This window comes from Prinia subflava, chromosome 23 (assembly GCF_021018805.1).
Source record: "Prinia subflava isolate CZ2003 ecotype Zambia chromosome 23, Cam_Psub_1.2, whole genome shotgun sequence".
Taxonomy (NCBI): Eukaryota; Metazoa; Chordata; class Aves; order Passeriformes; family Cisticolidae; genus Prinia; species Prinia subflava.
In genome coordinates, this window is record NC_086269.1 from 1,902,501 (window position 1) to 1,923,010 (window position 20,510).

Genomic DNA, 20,510 nt, shown 5'->3' on the forward strand with positions numbered 1-20,510 from the left:
TTGAGGATTATCCAATCCCTGTTCCTTGTTTTGTCCTAATCCAGCAGAATTTTCCAGGTTCTGGCTGCTCTGGGAATTCACGAAACTGAAATGGGAAGGAAAAAAACGGGAAAAGGAAAGGGAAAGGGAAAGGGAAAGGGAAAGGGAATGGGAAAGGGAAAGGGAAAGGGAAAGGGAAAGGGAAAGGAAAAGGAAAAGGAAAAGGAAAAGGAAAATGAAAAGGACATGGAATAGGAAAAGGAAAAGGAAAAGGAAAAGGAAAAGGAAAAGGAAAAGGAAAAGGAAAAGGAAAAGGAAAAGGAAAAGGAAAAGGAAAAGGAAAAGGAAAAGGAAAAGGAAAAGGAAAAGGAAAAGGAAAAGGAAAAGGAAAAGGAAAAGGAAAAGGAAAAGGAAAAGGAAAAGGAGCTTTAAGATCAAACAGCAGGAAAAAAAACAAAAAAGAAAAAAGCCCAAACAAAAAACCCCCCCAAAAAACCAAAAAAAAACCCCAAAAACCAAAAACACCCCCCCCCCAAAATTAAATTGAAACAAATCAAAATTTAAATTGAAACAAACCAAAAATTAAATCTAAACCAACTCCAAACCTGCCCCTCCCAAGGCCTGAGCGTCCTTTCCATGAGGAAATTCCGGGAAATTGCTCCAGCCCGCAGGAAATTGGGATTTCTGCACTCAGAGGTTTGGGAAAAGCTTTGGAGATGGTTTTTAATTAAAATTTGAATGGCTCAGTGCTGGCTGGAAACCTGCAGAGCATCTGGACTCATCTGGGACCAGGCTGCTAAATTATAGAAATAAAAATAAAATTAAAATAGTAAAAAAATAGGATAATAGAAATAGAAATAGAAATAGAAATAGAAATAGAAATAGAAATAGAAATAGAAATAGAAATAGAAATAGAAATAGAAATAGAAATAGAAATAGAAATAGAAATAGAAACAACACTAATAATAACATTAATAACACTAATAATAATAATAATAATAATAATAATAATAATAATAATAATAATAATACTGTTGTTACAAATAATTCCAGATTCCCTGTTCCAACCCAGCCTGGATTTTTCCCGAAATAATTCCTTTGGAATGAAGCTCTTCCCGCTGGATTGGCCCCGAGGGGAGGGTTTGATTTAAATGCAAATTGAAACTGAAAACAGCAGCCAGGGGATGGGAATTCCCTTTATTTGGAGCGATTTGACTCCAGTCCTGGTTGATTCCCTCATTTTCCTGAATTTATGGCTGGGGATGCTTCCAAAGTCTCCGGCCTCACCCAGCAGGAGCAAACCTGGAGCTGCGTGGGGCTGGAATTTGGGGTCAAAACCAAATTTGGGATCCCCCTCCAGCGCTTCTGGCCCTGGAGAAATGAGCTGGGAATGGGATTTTTCCAGCCTGGGAATGGGATTTTTCCCAGCCCTGAAATGGGATTTTTCCAGCCCAGAAATGGGATTTTTCCAGCCTGGGAATGGGATTTTTCCCAGCCCTGAAATGGGATTTTTCCAGCCCTGGAATGGGATTTTTCCCGCTTGGAGAAGGGACATATCCAGCTCAGGAATGAGATTTTTCCAGCCCAGAAATGGGATTTTTCCCAGCCCTGAAATAGGGTTTTTCCAGCCCTGGAAAGGGATTTTTCCAGCCCTGCAATGGGATTTTTTCCAGCTTGGAGAAGGGACTTTTCCAGCTTGGGAATGAGATTTTTCCACCTTGGAGAAGGGATTTTTCCAGCCCAGAAATGAGATTTTTCCAGCCCAGAAATGAGATTTTTCCAGCCCAGAAATGAGATTTTTCCAGCCTAGGAATGGGATTTTTCCACCTTGGGAACGAGACCTTTCCAGCAGGATCCAAGGATGCTCCTGTGGGAGCAGCCCCGAGCTCCGTGCTGTCTGGAAAAGCCACGTGAGCAGAATTCCCTGGGAATTCCAAGGATTTCCAGAGCTCCAGAAGCGCTCCAGGGTGTTCCTGAAGGATCGGGAACGTCCAATGGATCCCTGAGGAGGAGCTGGGTGGGAAGGATTGTTCTCCTTGAAGGAATTTTCCACAAAGTTATTCCGCAGCGCTCTGAGGAGAAAAAGAAGATTTTGACACCTTTGGAGAGATCCAGGTCAGGGAGAAAAAATCCTGGGATGAGTGACAGGCTGGGAATGGGCTCCAAAGAGTCCAAAATGCCACAGCTCTGAGCTCCCTGTGGGATGCAGGAGCAGAATTTTGGGAATCAGTTCCAAAGCATCCAATATCCCTCGGCTCCGAGCTCCTTGTGGGATGTGGGAGCAGAATTTTGGGATTGAGCTCCCAAGGGTCCAACATCCCATGGCTCCGAGCTCCGTGGGGTCTGCAGGAGCAAAATTTTGTGGATCAGGTCCAAAATGTTCAGCATCCTGATCCTCCGAGCTCCCTGTGGGATGCAGGAGCAGAATTTTGGGAATCAGCTCCCAAGGGTCCAATGTCCTGATCCTCCGAGCTCCTTGTGGGATGTGGGAGCTGCAGGGAGCAGAATTTTAGGAATCAGGTCCAAAATGTCCAACATCCCTCGGCTCTGAGCTCCTTGCGGGGTGCAGGAGCAGAATTTTGGGAATCAGGTCCAAAAGATCCAACATCCCACTGCTCCAAGCTCCTTGAGGGATGCAGGAACAGAATTTTGGGAATGGGCTCCATAGCATCCAACATCCTGCTACTCTGAGCTCCCTGTGGGATGCAGGAGCAGAATTTTGGGAATGAGCTCCCAAGGGTCCAACGTCCTGATCCTCCGAGCTCCTTGAGGATGTGGGAGCTGCAGGGAGCAGAATTTTGGGAATCAGGTCCAAAATGTCCAACATCCCACTGCTCCCAGCTTCTTGAGGGATACAGGAGCAGAATTTTGGGAATCAGCTCCAGAAGGTCCAACATCCTGATCCTCTGAGCTCCTTGAGGGATGCAGGAACAGAATTTTGGGAATGGGCTCCATAGCATCCAACATCCTGCTACTCTGAGCTCCCTGTGGGATGCAGGAGCAGAATTTTGGGAATGAGCTCCCAAGGGTCCAACGTCCTGATCCTCCGAGCTCCTTGAGGATGTGGGAGCTGCAGGGAGCAGAATTTTGGGAATCAGGTCCAAAATGTCCAACATCCCATTGCTCCCAGCTTCTTGAGGGATACAGGAGCAGAATTTTGGGAATCAGCTCCAGAAGGTCCAACATCCTGATCCTCTGAGCTCCTTGAGGGATGCAGGAGCAGAATTTTGGGAATGAGCTCCAAAAGGTCAAATATCCTCATCCTCTGAGCTCCCTGTGGGATGCAGGAGCAGAATTTGGGGGTCCTGCTGCCCCAGCCGTTCCCTTTCTCCCCATTTTGTGGTGACACCCTTGGGACGGGCTCTCCCCTCGCTGATCCCCCCGGGCCCCCCCATCCCTCCCCGCGGATCCTCGGCCTCCCCTCCCCTCCGGCTCTCCCGATTTCCCGATTTTCGCCTCCCTCCCTTCCCGGGGGTTTCGCCGGTGCCGCTTTCGGGCGGGGAGCGCGGGGGGAGCGCCGCCGTTCCAGAACCTCCCGCGCCATAAAAGGCTCAGGGATGGGTCGGGAACGCCGGGAATTCGCCCGCACGGCCCCGAGGAGGAGCCCGGCCGGGGAAACCCTCCCCGCCCGAGTGTCCTACATCTTCCAGAGGGGGATCAGCAGCGCCGCTGGATTTACGCGGATTTATTGTGGTTTTTTTATTTCCTCTCCCTCCTCTTCCCACGCAGCGATTCCCAGCCCCGGCTGCTCCCAGCGCCGCTCGCAGCCCGGCGGGGAGTGGGAGGAAAGGGATGCTGGAGGGTTTGGGAAGATCCGGAGCTTTTCCAGCCATGCTCCACCTGGCGCGGCGGCTCCGGAGCTGTGAGTATTCCCGAGAAATCCTGGGAAAGGAGGGAGGAGGGAGGGAATTCCTCGCTGGAGGTTGTTTGGAGGGGATGCTTTGGGACGCCGCGTCCTCCCAGGCTTTTCAGGAACAAAGCTTGGAGTTTGCGTTTCCCTTCCCAAAAGGGTGGAGGAAGATGATTATTTTTCCTTACTTTTTGTGGAAAAGGATGGGGTTTTCTCGTATTTTTTTCCCCCCTGGTAGCCCCCAAATCCTGTATTTCCAGCCTTTCCCCTCCCAGCATCCCCAATCCCATTTTTCCAGCCTCTCTCCCAGGCCAGGCCCGGCAGGGCTGGGGTTGCTGTGACCTCCCCCAGCTGTGCTCTGGCCCGAGCTCCTCCCGTTCCCTCCGCAGCCGAGATAAAGAGGAAAAGGAGCTCTGAAAACACAACCCGAGAGGCTGCAGGGCTTGGAAAATCCTCTCTGTGTTTGACTGGTGCAGGAGAGGAGAGGGATTCAGGATCCTGGTGGGAGCTGGGTGGGGAAGGGAGACCCTTTGCTCTTTCGAGTGGGTCCTTGCTCTTAAATTAAATTCAATAAAATGAAATAAATTTACTCCTGAGCTCACCTGTGACATCAGCAAACCTCACCTTGCTCTGCTGATTTTTCAGCCCACTCAGGCTAAAAAAAAAAGGAAAAAAAGGCTGATTTGGGTTCTTTCCCCTCTTCCAAAAAATGAAAAAACGAAGCAGCTTTTGTCCCCCTCCCGCAGCTGTGACACCCCTGCCACCCTCCTGCTGGCGAATATTTCCTTCCCCAGCCCCTCTCGCTCCCATCAGCAGCTGCAGGAAATCGCAGCTGGCAGGAGGAGGCTGGAAAGGATCCCGGGGGGCCGGGATGGGGGAAGGGGTGAGGCTGAGGGAGGCCGGAGCGGTCCCAGCCCCTCCCTCACCCCGGGATGCTCGGGGTACCAAAGGAGCTGCTGCTTTTCCTCTGCTCGGCACCATGAAATCTCTTCCAATTCCAGCGGTTTTCCCTTTTTTTTTTCTTTTTTTGCCGTTTTTTTTTTCAGGGAGAGGCAGGGAACCGGAGAGGTTTTGCCGTGGTTGTTGTTGTTGTTTTCCTGGTGGTTGTTACTATGGCGAGGAGAGGTCAGGAATTCCCGGCTGACAATTCCAAGCCTGCTCCTTTCATTCCCAGCTGCCGGGGTTGGAGCAAAGGCACCAGAACCGGGCTGATCCCAGCCCATTTTCCATTTTTTTCCCGAAGTTTCCCCGATGGATTTCTGTGTCCCACCGAGGGGGTGTCTGACCTGCTCCTGCTGGCACGGGGGCGTCGGTGGATGGGATTTTTGGGAGCCCGGCTCCTGATGGGGATGGGATATTTGGGACCGTGAGGATCATCCTGGGTCTGTCCCATTCCCAAACAAGAGGAAATTCGGGTTCCAGCCCTTGGAATTTCGACCCTGGAGCAGCAAAACTTCCAAATCCTGGAGAGATGCGGGAAGGGGAAGGAGCTGCCGAGCTCTGACATCTCCCCCTGTTCATCCCATGAATCCCTTGGAATCCGCCTGGCTCTGATAAATCCCAAATTATTGCAAATCCAGCAATGCCACGAGCCCAGGGGCTCTCCAAAACGAGGGATGGGATTTTCCTTGGAGGGAATATCCAGGGAGAGGCCCCGCTGTCCCCTGGAGCTCTGACCCCTCTCTGGAGCTGCCCCTGCCCACCCACGCTCCAAATCCACTTGGAAAAGACCCCGGGGTGGTTCTTAAATCAAGGAATTTGATCCTGGACTGGGGCGGGCTCTGCCCCATCTCCGCTATAGGAACAGCAATTCCCTTCCTTTGGATTTCAAATGTCCTTTATTCCGGGATGGTGGAGCGAGAATTCCCTGAGCCCGGGACGGGAATGCGGCCCAGGACGCGCTGCCAGCTCCCGGCACGGCGCTGGTGCCGCTTCCCGGTGAAATCCAGGGGATTTTGGAGAGCCGGAGGAGAAGGCGTGGAATTCAGGAATTCAGGAATTCAGGAATTCAGAAATTCAGGAATTCAGCCTGTGAGCCCGACCTCGATTTCCTTTAAACAGCGCGGGAGGGAAGAGGAGCGGATCCTTTGTGAGAGCTTTGCATCCCAGCAAATTCCAAGGATTCCAAGAATTCCCAGCTCTTCTGTTCCCATGGAGGACCTGCCCGGAGAAATCCTCATCCCTCTCCAAGCGCTCTCTGCGTGCTGGGATGTTAAAAAATGAATTTTTAGGCCGTTCCAGGGAATTATTCCTGAGCAGGTTCTGCTGCTGGTTGTGTCTCATCCCAGCACCTCGGACTGGAAGGAACGGAGGCACAGGGCAGGAAAAAGGGATTTTCTGGATGTCTGGATGCAAATCCAGCCGGCTCTGCTTTGTTAATTATCCGGCCTGGGCTGAATTTATCGGTGAAAATTCACCTGGAAAGGAAATAAATCAAATAAATGAATCATTCGTGGGAGCAGAACCCCAGAGCTGCCGGAGCTGCCCCGGGGATGCTGCTCAGGGAGGGCAGAGCGGGATCTGGGCTGGTGCTTGCTCCTTTTTCCCTGGATTCTGGCAGGGTGGGAAGCGTGGCTCGATGCGCTGCTGCTGCTTTTTGCCGTGGCTTTGTGCTCCTTTGTCCTGCGGCCCCAGTGGAGCCGGGAATTTCCAGGAATTTCCAGGAATTTCTGGGAATTTCCGGGAATTTCCGGGAATTGTGGATGGGCCCAAGCCAGGTCCCGCTGCTGCCCGAGCAGGAATTATCATTTAATTTATTAACCTCATTCCTCGCGACATAAACGATGTTTAGTACGCTCCTGAAAATTTATTTGGGGAGATAAATAAAAATAAACAGCCCTGCTCGGACTAATCGGATTTTATGGCAGCTCGGAGTGGGATGGGAAAGGATTTCCCTCCCAAACACCAGCACTGCTTTTGTCCCTCTCCCTTCGCCCTCTCTCCGTCCTCCGGCGCTAATTAAGCTCATCTGCATCGCTCTTAATGACCTTGGCAGAGAGGACACGAGCGATGACCTCGCGTTTCCAGCGCTGGGATCCCTCTGGGCTCCCGGGAGGGCCGGGGGTTCACATTCCCCGGGGCGAGGCTGTGAGGAAGAGGAGGAGGAGGAGGGACCCGGTGGGTCAGAGATGGAAAAGTTCCCGGGCAGGCAGGAAAACAGGAGTGGAACGAGCAGACACCCGCTTTGAATGCTGAATGTCACCTGGGGGCGGGGGAAGCTCGGGAAGCAGCAGAACAAACCGACTCCAACCTTCTTTCCCCGATTTGGTTTTGTTTTTTCCCCTGTTTTTTAAATTTCTTTTTTCCCCACCTCTTTTTTGTTTTGTTCTATTTTTAGGCTCGGTCTCTGCCTGAGCTGCTGAGGCGGCTCTGGAGCCGCAGGATTGATGGAGAGGCGCTGAAAGGTACCGGCGGTGCTGGGGGGGTGGCGGTGACAATGGGGACAGGTGACAGTGGGAGGGGTGCCCTGGGGGTGGCGGTGACACGGGGGACAGGTGACAGCGGGAGGGGTGCCCTGGGGGTGGCGGTGACACGGGGGACAGGTGACAGTGGGAGGGGTGCCCTGGGGGTGGCGGTGACACGGGGGACAGGTGACAGCGCGAGGGGTGCCCTGGGGGTGGCGGTGACACGGGGGACAGGTGACAGCGCGAGGGCAGCTCCCACTGCTCTGCTCCTGGCACCTTGGGGTTTGTGCTCTGGGATTTTCCCTCAGTTCAGGAAGGACATTTTGGGGCTGGAGCGTGTCCAGGGAAGGGAGACGAGCTGGGGAAGGGTCTGGAGGATCCTGAGGGAGCTGGGGAAGGGTCTGGAGGATCCTGAGGGAGCTGGGGAAGGGTCTGGAGGATCCTGAGGGAGCTGGGGAAGGGTCTGGAGGGTTCTGAGGGAGCTGGGGAAGGATCTGGAGGATCCTGAGGGAGCTGGGGAAGGGTCTGGAGGGTCCTGAGGGAGCTGGGAAAGGGTCTGGAGGATCCTGAGGGAGCTAGGGAAGGGTCTGGAGGATCCTGAGGGAGCTGGGAAGGGTCTGGAGGGTCCTGAGGGAGCTGGGGAAGGGTCTGGAGGGTCCTGAGGGAGCTGGGGAAGGGTCTGGAGGGTCCTGGGGGAGCTGGGGAAGGGTCTGGAGGATCCTGAGGGAGCTGGGGAAGGGTTTGGAGGGTCCTGAGGGAGCTGGGAAGGGGCTCAGCCTGGAGAAAAGGAGGCTCAGGGGGAATTTCTGGCTCTGCACAGCTCCTGACAGGAGGGGGCAGCCAGGGGGGATTTGGGATCTCATCCCAGGGCACAGGGACAGGAGGAGAGGGAACGGCCTCAGGCTGTGCCAGGGCAGGCCCAGGGTGGGCAGCAGCAGGAATTTCCTCATGGAAAGGCTCAGAAGGAGCCACCCAGGGAGATTTGGAGGCACCCAAGGAATTCCTGGACGCATCACTCAGCCTGACCCCAGCGATCTTTCCCGCCCTCGCTGATTCCAGAATCCTCTCCCCGGTGTCCACCATGGAGCTGCCCAGCACCAAAGACTTCCACTGGAAATCCCTGGCGCCGCTGCCCAGCCGCCGCGTGTACTCCACGCTGGTGGAGGCGGGCGGGCAGGTCTTCGCCGTGGGCGGCTGCGACGACGGCGGCGTCCCCGTGGACTCCTTCGAGGTTTACTCGCCCGACGCCGACCGCTGGACCTCACTGCCCGCCATGCCCACGGCCAGGGCCGGCGTGGCCGTCACGGCGCTGGGCAAGAGGATCCTGGTGGTGGGCGGCGTGGGCGCGGGGCAGCTGCCGCTGAAGGTGGTGGAGATGTACCACACGGACGAGGGCCGCTGGAGGAAGCGCAGCTCGCTCCGCGAGGCCGCCATGGGCATCTCGGTGACCGCCAAAGGCGAGTGTGGGTCTTGTTTTATGGGAATAACAACGCGGCTTCTGGCTTAGGGCAAGAGAGGGAGATCTTTATCCTCCAAAATCCTATTTTGTAGACGGTTTCGAAATCTCAGTGTTGCCCTGGTTTTTCTGAGTTTTTTTAAAGCTTTCTACTCGCTTATAAGATGGAGTCAGTTCTTGAGTTACTACAATATTAAGGGTCAGTTTTTCACTTTTTCACGCTTTGGAACATAAATAACCTTTCTTGTTTTTGTTCACTGTCCTTTGCTTACACATTTCCAGCCTGAAAATAATATTGGTTGACAGCTGGTGTGGCCAGTGGGGTGGAGGGGTGGCAACCCCAGGAGCCAATGTGCTTCCAGACCCACAAAATTATAAAAGGAAAGAAATAAACAGGCTGGGCCTTTTTTTTTTGGTGGGGAGCAGCTTTCACTGAAGACCTCTGCTTCTGTGTGGTCGATTATTGCGTTCCGGGAAACATCTCAGGGTTGCTGTTCCTTGAGATTCTCCTCGGGGATGCTGTTCCCTGAGGTAATCAGGTTTTCTCTCAGGGTTGTTGTTCCCTGGGGTTCTCCTCGGGGTTGCTGTTCCCCGAGGTAATCAGGATTTTGAGCTTCTCTTGCCCAAAAGGTCTCACGCCGGAGCCAGAGCAGACAAGCTGAGTCCCCAGTCTGTGTTTTTAAAGTTGTTTATTCTTAATTATCTCTCAGTTCTGTCTCAGCTCTGCAGGGTGTCCCCAGCAGAGCAGGACACGCGGGGGACTCTGCGGGTCAGAGGGTCCCAGGCTTTATGTACGGTACCCCAGACCCAACCACTGTCCACAAAGAACTTTTTATTTACAAAATTTTGCCAATACTTACTACCTTGGTTAACATATTTCTACTCTAAGCCAATCCTTGTGATCCAACTCAGCAGAAAATGGGGGAAAAGAACAAGAACAAGGAGGACAGGACCACTCCCCAATTCCTCCATCTTGCCTCTTCAACCCCATATACTAAAAATCCTGGATTCTACATTTACATTCTGTGATAAACTAAATACTGCTTATTTTGAATTCTCTCAGCTTGTGATTCTTCACACACTGTGGGCATTCACTGCCATGGCAGGGATCAGAGGCAGTGCCCTCCTGGGCTCTGTGTGAGGCTGCCTGAGCCCCTTGGACAGACCCCAGACCCCCTGTCCCATCTCCAAACCCTCCAGGGTGGGCAGAGGAATGTTCTAGACTCCGACAGAGAGAGAGTAAAGTGTCACTGGTCACGTTTTTCACTCTATCACACACACTTCTATCAAAACGCTGTCACTGTGAGCCTTGCTCGAAAAGACACACAGAGCCAAGAGTTTGGGAGAGCAGAAAGCAGCAGGGAGCATCTCCTGCCTTGTTTGGTTTATTATTGGTTTATTACTGGTTTATTATTGGTTTATTACTGGTTTATTACTTGTTTGTTACTTCCTATTATATATTTTAATCCAAGGTGCCCATGGATTGGAGATTGGCGTTCCCACCTCTCACCCACACTGGTCAAAGGGACTGTCATTCAACCTCCCCTTCTCTTGGAGAAGGAATTCAAAACAATTCAAAAAATATTTACAAAATTCAAAATTCAAAACAATGGCAATATTTACAAAATTCACAATTCAAAACAATGGCAATATTTACAAAATTCACAATTCAAAACAATGGCAATATTTACAAAATTCAAAACAATGGCAATATTTACAAAACACCATCTCCTTGTTTCCATGAATGAGCGTGAGAAGGTGCAAAACCTTCTACTTTAGTGTGAACGCTCAGCACAGATCCCCTGGAGGGAGGAGGGGTCCTGGAAGGGACAAAGAACCCTGCCCCAGCTGGTTATAACAGAAGATATTTCCCTGGAATGATGAGGGATGGGTCCTGGAAGGGATAAAGAACTCTGCTCCACCTGGTTTTAATAGAAGATATTTCCCTGGAATGATGAGGGATAGGTCCTGGAAGGGGCTGGTTTTAACAAAAGATATTTCCCTGGAATGATGAGGGATGGGTCCTGGAAGGGACAAAGAACCCTGCCCCAGCTGTTTTTTTAACATTTTTAATAGAATATACACTGCTGGTTACATCTTGCATATCAGCCTAAGGCAGAGGGGATGCCAGGGCAGTGAGATTGAGGATTTGGGTCCTGGTTGATAAATTGGTGATTCAGGGTTGGGCTTGACGAGCCTGGAGGTTTTTTCCCGGCTTTGATTCTGTGCTTGGGCACAAAATCTCTCCAGGCAGTGGTCCAGGGTTGCTTTGTTCCTCTCCAAAACATCTCCTGTGCTTCCAGAAGTTGGGGCTCGTGTGTTTGTCACCTCCCGCCCTCCTGAGAGAGGTTGGCAGCGCAGACAGAGCCACCCCCGGGTTGTCACCAGCCCTGGAGCCGGGTTTGTCACCAGCCCTGGAGCCGCGGTGGCTCCGCCGTTCCCTGGGGGTGTTTTTGGACAGCTCCGAGCTCCAGCGGCTCAGATCCAAATTTCTTGCGGGTTTACAGCAAATTCTGATCCTTGAGTGGATTTTTTTTGCGGGAGGGGGTGGATTTTTGCAGGGGAGGGGGATTTCTGGTGCTTTCCCATCTCAGTTTTGCATGACTTTTTCACGGGGGTTTGGGGATGGATTCCTGGATTTTCCTATAATAATTTTGTGGGATTTTGGGGTGGGTTTTTTTGCCCTGTGCAGATTACAGGGTGTACGCAGCGGGCGGGATGGGCTCGGACCTGCGGCCCCACAATTTCCTGCAGCATTACGACGCTCTCAAGGACATCTGGGTGTCCCTGGCTGCCATGCCCACGCCCCGCTACGCCGCCACCTCCGTCCTGAGGGGCTCCAAGATCTACGTGCTGGGTGAGCACCAGCCCTGCCTCCTCCTCCTTGGCCTTCTTCTCCCTCCTCCTCCTCCTCGTCTGTCTCCTTCCTTCTTCTTTCTTCTCATTCCATTCTCCATCCTTTCTCCTCCTCCTCTCTTTTCCTCCTTCCTTTTTCTTCCTTTTTCTTCCTCTTCCTTCCTTTTCCTTCCTTTTCCTTTCTTTTTCTTCCTTTTTCTTCCTTTTTCTTCCATCTCCTTCATTCCTGTTCCTTCTCCTTCCTTCTCCTTCATTTTGCTTCCTTTTGCTTCCTTTTATGTCATTTTTCTTCCTTCTCCTTAATTTTTCTTCCTTCTCCTCTTTCTCCTCCTCCTCCTCTTCCTCCTTGCCTGACAGATGGGATAATTGGGATCCCTGGCACTGGGATAACTGGGATCCCTGGCACTGGGGTAACTGGGATCCCTGGCACTGGGATAACTGGGATCCCTGGCACTGGGATAACTGGGATCCCTGGCACTGGGATAACTGGGATCCCTGGCACTGGGATTATTGGGATCCCTGGCACTGGGATAACTGGGATCCCTGGCACTGGGATAACTGGGATCTCTGGCACTGGGGTAACTGGGATCTCTGGCACTGGGATAACTGGGATCCCTGGCACTGCGATAACTGGGATCCCTGGCACTGGGATAACTGGGATCTCTGGCACTGCGATAACTGGGATCCCTGGCACTGGGATAACTGGGATCCCTGGCACTGGGGTAACTGGGATCCCTGGCACTGGGATAACTGGGATCTCTGGCACTGGGATAACTGGGATCCCTGGCACGGGGATATCTGGGATCCCTGGCACTGGGATAACTGGCATTCCTGGCACTGGGATAACTGGGATCCCTGGCACTGGGATAACTGGCATCCCTGGCACTGGGATAACTGGCATTCCTGGCACTGGGATAACTGGGATCCCTGGCACTAGAGCAGCAGCTTCTCCAGCTCTCCTGCTCTCGGGAGCTCGGCAGCCAGGCCAGGGCTCTCTGGATCCCGGCTCATGGGAATTCCTCTCATCTTCCCGATCCCAATCCCAGCTCTGCTCTGAGTTTGTCTGGATTAAACCGCTGCATTTTAAACCCTCCCTGTGCCAGCACCACAGAGAGGGGGCAGAGGTTGGAAAATTCAGCTTTTTCCTGCCATGAAACAGAAAAAAAGGAGCACAGAGAGACAAAAAATCCCTTTTCACTCAGGGGGCTGGAGAGCTGAGGCCCCTGAGCTGGGATTCCCTCTCCTTTTCCAGGGGGAAGGCAATCCAAGTACGCCGTCAACGCCTTCGAGGTGTTCGACACGGACACGCGCTCCTGGGCCAGGTTCCCCAGCATTCCCAACAAGAGAGCCTTCTCCAGCTTCGTGCCCACCGAGGAGAGGATCTTCAGCCTCGGGGGGCTGCGCCAGGGCCGCCTCTACCGCCAGCCCAAGTTCATGAGGACCGTGGACGTGTTCGACCTCGAGCAAGGTGGGAGCGGGCCCGGAGGGGCCTGGGGACACAGGGCTGGGCTTGGGGACACAGGGGTGGGCTTAGGGACACAGGGGTGGGATTGGGGACACAGGGCTGGGCTTAGGGACACAGGGGTGGGATTGGGGACACAGGGGTGGGCTTGGGGACACAGGGGTGGGATTGGGGACACAGGGCTGGGCTTGGGGACACAGGGGTGGGATTGGGGACACAGGGGTGGGATTGGGGACACACGGCTGAGCTTAGGGACACAGGGGTGGGCCTGGGGTTTGGGGTTTGGGACTAGGGGCTTGGGGACACAGAGCTGGGCTTGGGGACACAGGGGTGGGCCTGGGGTTTGGGGTTTGGGGTTTGGGGTTTGGGGTTTGGGGACACAGGTCTGGATTTAGGGACACACAAGGCTGGGTTTGGGGTTTGGGGTCACACAGGGCTGGGTTTGGAGACACAGGGCTGAGTTTGGAGCACACAGAGCTGGTTTTGGGGTCACACAGGGCTGGGTTTGAGGTTTGGGGACACACAGGGCTGGGTTTGAGGTTTGGGGACACACAGGGCTGGGTTTGGGGTTTGGGGACACACAAGGCTGGGTTTGGGGTTTGGGGACACAGAGGGGGGTTTGGGGTCACACAGGGCTGGGTTTGAGGTTTGGGGACACACAGGGCTGGGTTTGGGGTTTGGGGTTTGGGGTTTGGGGACGCAGGGCTGGGTTTGGGGTTTGGGGACTGGGGTTTGGGGACACACAGGTCTGGGTTTGGGGTTTGGAGACACACAGGGCTGAGTTTGGAGCACACAGGGCTGGGTTTGGGGTCACACAGGGCTGAGTTTGGGGTTTGGGGTCACACAGGGCTGGGTTTGGGATATGGGTCACACAGGGCTTGGTTTGGGGACACAGGGCTGGGTTTAGGGTCACACAGGGCTGGGTTTGGGGCTCTGCTATCCTTGCACAGCACAGAGCTCCCATCTGCCGCTGCCTTGAGCTCAGCTTAGAGGACGCTTTCCAGTCAGGATTAACAAGTGGAATGGGAAAACCTCCATCCCGAGGCAGCTGGATCCAACCCGAACCATTCCACGGGGTTTTATCACGCCGAGGGGCAGCAGCCAGGCTGCCCTGCCTGAGCCAGGGGCTCAGAGAGGCGGATGCTTTTCCAGGAGTGGGTGATCCCACAAAACCCAGCGTGTGCTGTCCTTCCCAGGTGGGTGGATGAAGACGGAGCGCTCCTGCTACCTGAAGAAAAGGCGAGCAGACTTCGTGGCCGGCTACCTGCGAGGCAGAGTTGTCGTGGCTGGAGGCCTGGGTGAGGCTCTGGGGCTGTGAGAACCCTTTAAAAAGGTGTGGGAATTGTTTTCATCCCATAAAAGGGAGAGATCCCAGTCCTGGGTATTGGGAACGAGCAGGGAAAACAAACCCGGTAAGGGGGTGGGGTACAGAGCGGCCAAGAGATGCTCGGTGGTGCTTCCCAGGTCATCCAGCGCCTCCTTTTGTGCTTCCAGGGAATCAGCCGACGGTGCTGGAGTCGGCGGAGGCTTTCCACCCGGAGAAGAACAAGTGGGAGAGCCTCCCCCCCATGCCCACCCCGCGCTGCGCCTGCTCCAGCATCGCCCTGCGGGACTGCCTGCTGGCCGTGGGCGGCGTCAGCCAGGGGCTCAGCACGGCCGTGGAGGCCCTGTGCCTGTCTGACTCCTGATGGGAACCCATCCAGAGGGGGATCAAGCCTGGAGCAGATCCCTGTGCCTGTCTGACTCCTGATGGGAACCCACCCGGAGGGGGATCAAGCCTGGAGCAGATCCCTGTGCCTGTCTGACTCCTGATCCCAGCCTGTCTGGAGAGGGATCCCCCCTGGAATGGATCCCTGTGCCTGTCTGACTCCTGATGGGAATCCACCTGGAGAGGGATCCCCCCTGGAATGGATCCCTGTGCCTGTCTGACTCCTGATCTGAGCCCGCCTGGAGGGGAATCCCACCTGGAACAGATCCCTGTGCCTGTCTGATTCCCAATTGGAACCCACCTGGAGGGGGATCAGGCCTGGAACAGATCCCTGTGCCTGTCTGACTCCTGATGGGAACCCACTTGGAAGAGGATTCCTCCTGGAACAGACCCATGTTCCTGTCTGATTCCTGATTGGAACCTACCTGGAGGGGGATCCCACCTGGAATGGATCCCTGTGCCTGTCTGATTCCTGATGGGAATCCACCCAGAGGGGGATCCCACTTGGAGTGGATCCGTGTGTCTGTCTGATTCCTGATCCCAGCCTGCCCGGAGGAGGATCCCACCTGGAACAGGTTCATGTGTCTCTGATTCCCGATTGGAACCCACCTGGAAGAGGATTCCCCCTGGAACAGGTCCCTGCCCGTGGCTGTCCCCAGCAGTGGCGTTGGGGACAGTGCTGGCAGTTCCCAGGACTGGGACAGCACCATCCCACTGCTGTAGGAGCCTGGCAGCTCCTCCGGAACCACATCCAGGGATTCTGGTGCCTCCTTCCCTGTTGGACCCCCATGAGGAACCCCCACGCTGGCCGGGGGTTCCCTCCTGCTGCTGTCACCTCTCCATGGGGACACTGAGCCACAGGAACTGCTCTCCATGGGGACACTGAGCCACAGGAACCCCTCTCCATGGGGACATTGAGCCACAGGAACTGCTCTCCACGGGGACACTGAGCCACAGGAACTGCTCTCCATGGGGACACTGAGCCACAGGAACCCCTCTCCACGGGGACACTGAGCCACAGGAACTGCTCTCCATGGGGACACCGAGCTGTGCTCTCCACACAGGAAGGACTCTGGAGATCCCTGGGTGGGAATTGTGTCCCTGCAGCCATCCCGGCCACAGGTGACACCTTGGGAGGTGTTGGGATCTCCAGAGGGGTCAGTGGTGGTGTCCTCCTCGATCCTGGGATCTGTGAGCGCTTCCCTGTGGGTTTTCTCCCAAAGGAAACTCCAGAGCTGCAGTCGGATCTGGGGATCATCCTCTGCCTTCACAGCAAGGCTTTTCCTGCAATCCTGTGGAATTTCCTCAGGATTCCGGCAGGAGCTGGAGCCAGGGGCTGCTCCTGGAGGAGGAATTCCCGAGGGACTGCTCTGGCTCCTCGCTGGTGGCACAGGACAGGCACAGCCACTGCCTTTGCTGCTGGAGGTGGCCTCAATCTCCGGTTTTCCAACATTTTTTTAGCTGCTTTGGTGATTTTGGGATCTTCACTGGGAAAAAGGAGCGACCCAGGGCTGTGCCTGGTTCATCACCCCAGGGATGGGCGGTGGCTTTGGTGACCTCGCTGCCTCCCCCTGGGTTCTGTTCGCCTCCGGGAGATTTTGGGAGCTCTGTCCGAACTCTCGGGATGCAATTCCAGCCTGGAGCAGTGCTCCCATTAAAAGCTGTCTTTGGGAAAGCTCCTCCTGCCCTTCCCTGGGATGCTCCTGCTGGGAAATGCCATCCCGCAGGACACAGCCTGGCGGGTTTTGTCACAGCCCTCCGGGTGACAGAGGTGTGATCCGAGCCGAGCTTCGGGCGGCTCAGGCGCTCCTGGCTGTGCCCGCGGGGTGGTTTTGCTTTGTTGAAGCGCTTTGGGGTGGTTTGGGGTGGTTTGGGGCGGTTTGGGGTGTTTGTTTCGGGCTGAGCGGCGCTGGGCGAGCCCCAGGTCTCCTCCCAGGGCTGTGAACAGCAGATGGCACCCCTGGGCCGGGCTGCGGCTGCAGCAGCACCGCCCGCAGCCCTCCCGCTGTCCCGGGCCGCCCTGGCCGGGTGGGCTGGACCAGGGCGCCTCTAAAATCCCACTTCAGGTGGTGCAAGATCCAACAAAAAAATGGGATCCTGCACGTCTCCTCCAGTATTTTATTCCCGTGGAAAGACATCCCCGTGGAGCCCAAACACCTCCCAGGAGCTGGGACAGAGCTGGATTTGGGCCCAAAGGGCTCCTGATGCTGCTGCCCGGCGCCAATCCGGGAAAAGTCTCCGGGGCTGGGTCCTGCTGTGGCTCTGCAGTGAATCCCTCGGGATGAGAGAGCCGCTGAGCTATTTTCCCTGGATAAACACTGGATTTGTCACAAACCAGCCCCTCCTGTCCTTGGGGGGCTGCAGAAATCCCTGGGCCTGCCCCTCTGCCCCGGGCAGCCCCCGGGACCCCGCGCCCTCCGTGCCTTTATCCCAACCCAGCCGAGCCTTTGGAGATTCCCAGCGACAAAAAACCTCCGGAGCGGCCCCGGCCGTGTCCTGGCCTGACCTCCCCACGCTCGCTCGGGGTTTACTGAGAGCCTTTTCAGCCCCGCTGGCTGCTCCCGCACAGAGGCCTGAGCTGGCCCCGCTGCCAAGAATCGCCGTTTATCGTCCCCGAGCAGCTCCGTCTGCACAAACAGGAAACTTCCTCAAGGAGCGGCCTCCAAAGGATCCGTCGGAGGAGCAGAAATGATCCCTGCCCTCGCCGTGGGCCCGGGACACGGCACGGGGCCGGCCCTGGATGTTGGGGACAACATTTTGGGGGGTCAGTGCTGATTTTTGGGGTCAGCTCTGCCCTTTGGGGGTGGTGATCCCCAAAAGGAGCCCAGCGTGGGGTGGTGTGAGCGCTGCTCCGGCTTTAGCCGGGAATTCCGCTCTGGGAGAGATGGGAATGAACTCTGGGAAGCGCCATCCTCATCCCTGGGATGTCCCAGGAATGGAACTCCAGGAAGCGCCTCTGTCGCTGCCATCCTCATCCCTGGCATGTCCCCAACCCTGTGGAGTCACCCCTGGATTTTCCCATTCCTGCGGAATCTGCCGGATGTGGAGTCACCATCCTGAGACACAGACGTTTCCTGCTCGCTTCCTGCTCCAGCTTTTTTTATTTTTGGAGGGGAATTTTGTTTATTTTTCCTCTAAATGCCTCGGGGTTCCTGCAGCCCTGCGTGCTGTGACACTCCTCAGTGCCCGAGAGGGTGACAAGGGACACCCAGAGAGTGGATTTGGGGTAAAGGGAGCCTTGAAGGGGTGGTTTAATTGAAAAATGAGGAGGGATGGATGGATCCATGGGTGGAGGGATGGATGGATGGATGGAGGGAGGGATGGATGGATGGATGGATGGATGGATGGATGGATGGATGGATGGATGGATGGATGGATGGATCCATGGATGGATGGATGGATCCATGGATGGATGGATGGATGGATCCATGGATGGATGGATGGATGGATGGATGGAGGGATGGATGGATGGATGGATGGATGGATGGATCCATGGATGGATGGATGGATGGATGGATGGAGGGATGGATGGATGAGGGATAGATGGATCCATGGAGGGATGGATGGATGGATGGATGGATGGATGGATGGATGGATGGATGGATGGATGGATGGAGGGTTGGAATGATCCATGGATGACAGATGGATGGATGGATGGATCCATGGAGGGATGGATGGATGGATGGATGGATGGATGGATGGATGGATGGATGGATGGATGGATGGATGGATGGATGGATGGATGGATGGACAGAGGGAACCCCCAGCTGCACCCCTGGGCTGCGGGGTGGCCTCTGCTGCTCTCATCATCTGTGAACGGCCACAAATGGCTTTTCCACAGGCTCCCGCCGGCGCTGATGAGTTTCCCTTCTCCTGCTGATGGATGGGGAGGATCAGAGCAATCGCGGCTCCCTCCGCGATGTCTCAGAGGGAAAATGCGTTTCACACCTGCCTGAGCACCGCCGGCAGCAGGTGAGGAATGCTGGGGCTGCAGGGCCGCCAGGGGCCAGCCTTAAACGTTTTGTTGTCTCTGGCATTTTAATGACTTTGGGAACTCTTCCTCTCCCTGTGGGAGGTCTCCCCCTGCAAGAAAAAATCTCTCTCGTGATGTTTATTCCTCTCCCGATCCACAAACAGAGCCCGTGGCCACCGCACCCCGGGGCAGAGCCACAGCTTTGGGCCAGGGCTTGGATGTTTTCAGTGCCGGGGTAAGGCTGCAGGATTTATTGTCATGTAATAAATTAATTAACGCGAATTTCGGAGCCCGCAAGCAGACAGAGCTCCATGCATCAAGCAGGTTTCCTGACGTGCAGCCAAATTCCTGGCTGGATTTCAGGCTGGTTTTAGTGGACACGCACTGGGACCGCAGGACAGACCCGGGTTGGGATTTTTGGGATTTCCAGGCCTGAAGTTGGGGAATTTCGGTGGATTTTCCCAGCGGAGAAAGCCGTGGGTGCTGCCACAAGAGCGGATCCTTATCGGCGGATTCCAGCGGGCTCCCTCGGCATTTCCATGAAAATGGGAAAGGCTTCCTGAGCCCGCCTGGAACAAACACAGCTCCGCTCCCTCCGGCTGAGGGGGATTTATCGGGGGGAAAGGGAAGGAGAACCTTCCACGGCGGGGGAAACCTCGGGAAAAGCATCCCCAGAAATCCGCAGGGACATCAAAACACGCTCGGTGTGAGCTCCAGCGCTTTTGGGACGGGGAGGCTGAGCCGGGAAAGGTCCCAGGGCTGGGACAGCGACAGCGACAGCGACAGCGACAGCGACAGCGACAGCGACACTCCCCCAGGCCGGTGCGATCCCTTTGTTCACCGCAGCCGGGGAGGTTTGAGCCTTCCCCGCCCGCTCTGCCGCAATCCCGGGCCGTGCCCGGGCAGGATCCTGTTTGCCCTGGCTCTGGAATTGCCGCGGTTCGGGCTCGGCTCGGCTCCTCTCAGCCTTGTTTATCCTCCCCCTGGCCCGTGGAAACGGCTCCTGTTGCCGCTCAGTAAATAATTCATTACCACAATTCATTAGCGCCCTTCATTATCGCCGCTCCCCATCACGATCCATTATCGCAATTCATTATCGCAATTGCCGCAGCCCGGGATTGTCTTGGGACGGCCCGGGCTGATTTTAGGAGGAGGAGAGAGATTTGTCCCGGTTTGTTCAGCCCCGGGAGAGGCTGGAGGTGGGAAGGAGCAGCCTGGAGCTGCCGGTCCCTGTGAGGAACGGAGGTGCCACATGGCCAGGGGCCACAAAAATCGGTGACAGTGGCGGGGGAAGAGACCGGTGTGCCTTAATTGTATCAAAATGACATTTAATGTGTGTGTGGGACAGTGCAGGGACAGGTGACAGCCATGGAGAGTGGCCCAATTCTGTGAAAATGATATATTAATATATAATCAATATATATTAATATATAATTAATATATATTAATATATAAAATTATATTTAATATATGTGGGACCACAGGTGACAGCCACAGAGTGGCCCAATTGTGTGAAAAATGATATATTAATATATAATTAATATATATTAATATATAAAATTACATTAATGGTTGTGGGACCACAGGTGACAGCCGTGGAGAGTGCCCCAATTGTGTGAAAATGATATATTAATATATAATTAATATATATTAATATATAACATTATATTTAATGTGTGTGAGACCACAGGTGACAGCCGTGGGGAGCGGTTCGGTGCAGGGCTGTGTCCGTCACTTGTGGCTTCACCTTCCTTGAGCGACACCCGTGCTCAAAAGGTCACTCTGTGACCTCATCCCGGTGACAAACCCAGCCAGGGGACAG

The 20,510-nt window shown here is 54.7% G+C and overlaps 1 protein-coding gene and 1 long non-coding RNA gene across 3 annotated transcripts; one reads left to right on the forward strand and one right to left on the reverse strand.

Annotated features, from left to right (window-relative positions):
* Positions 1-3,432: 3,432 nt before the first annotated feature.
* On the forward strand, positions 3,433-14,702 carry KLHDC8A (kelch domain containing 8A). Of its 2 annotated transcripts, none has more exons than XM_063418124.1 (7): positions 3,433-3,841; positions 7,167-7,233; positions 8,293-8,696; positions 11,382-11,546; positions 12,798-13,013; positions 14,204-14,305; positions 14,502-14,702. In XM_063418124.1, exons 3-7 carry the CDS (start codon positions 8,315-8,317, stop codon positions 14,693-14,695), a joined length of 1,059 nt encoding a protein of 352 aa, XP_063274194.1. In that variant the 5' UTR covers positions 3,433-3,841; positions 7,167-7,233; positions 8,293-8,314; the 3' UTR covers positions 14,696-14,702. The 2 variants fall into 2 exon arrangements, with proteins under 2 accessions (XP_063274194.1, XP_063274195.1); XM_063418125.1 differs by having other exon boundaries at positions 3,434-3,841; positions 8,293-8,690.
* Positions 3,735-7,160, reverse strand: LOC134561281 (uncharacterized). The gene is made up of 3 exons (XR_010082892.1): positions 4,756-7,160; positions 4,432-4,484; positions 3,735-3,861 (listed from the first exon to the last, which is right to left on the reverse strand). It is a non-coding gene; the product is annotated as an uncharacterized LOC134561281 (long non-coding RNA).
* Positions 14,703-20,510: the final 5,808 nt, after the last annotated feature.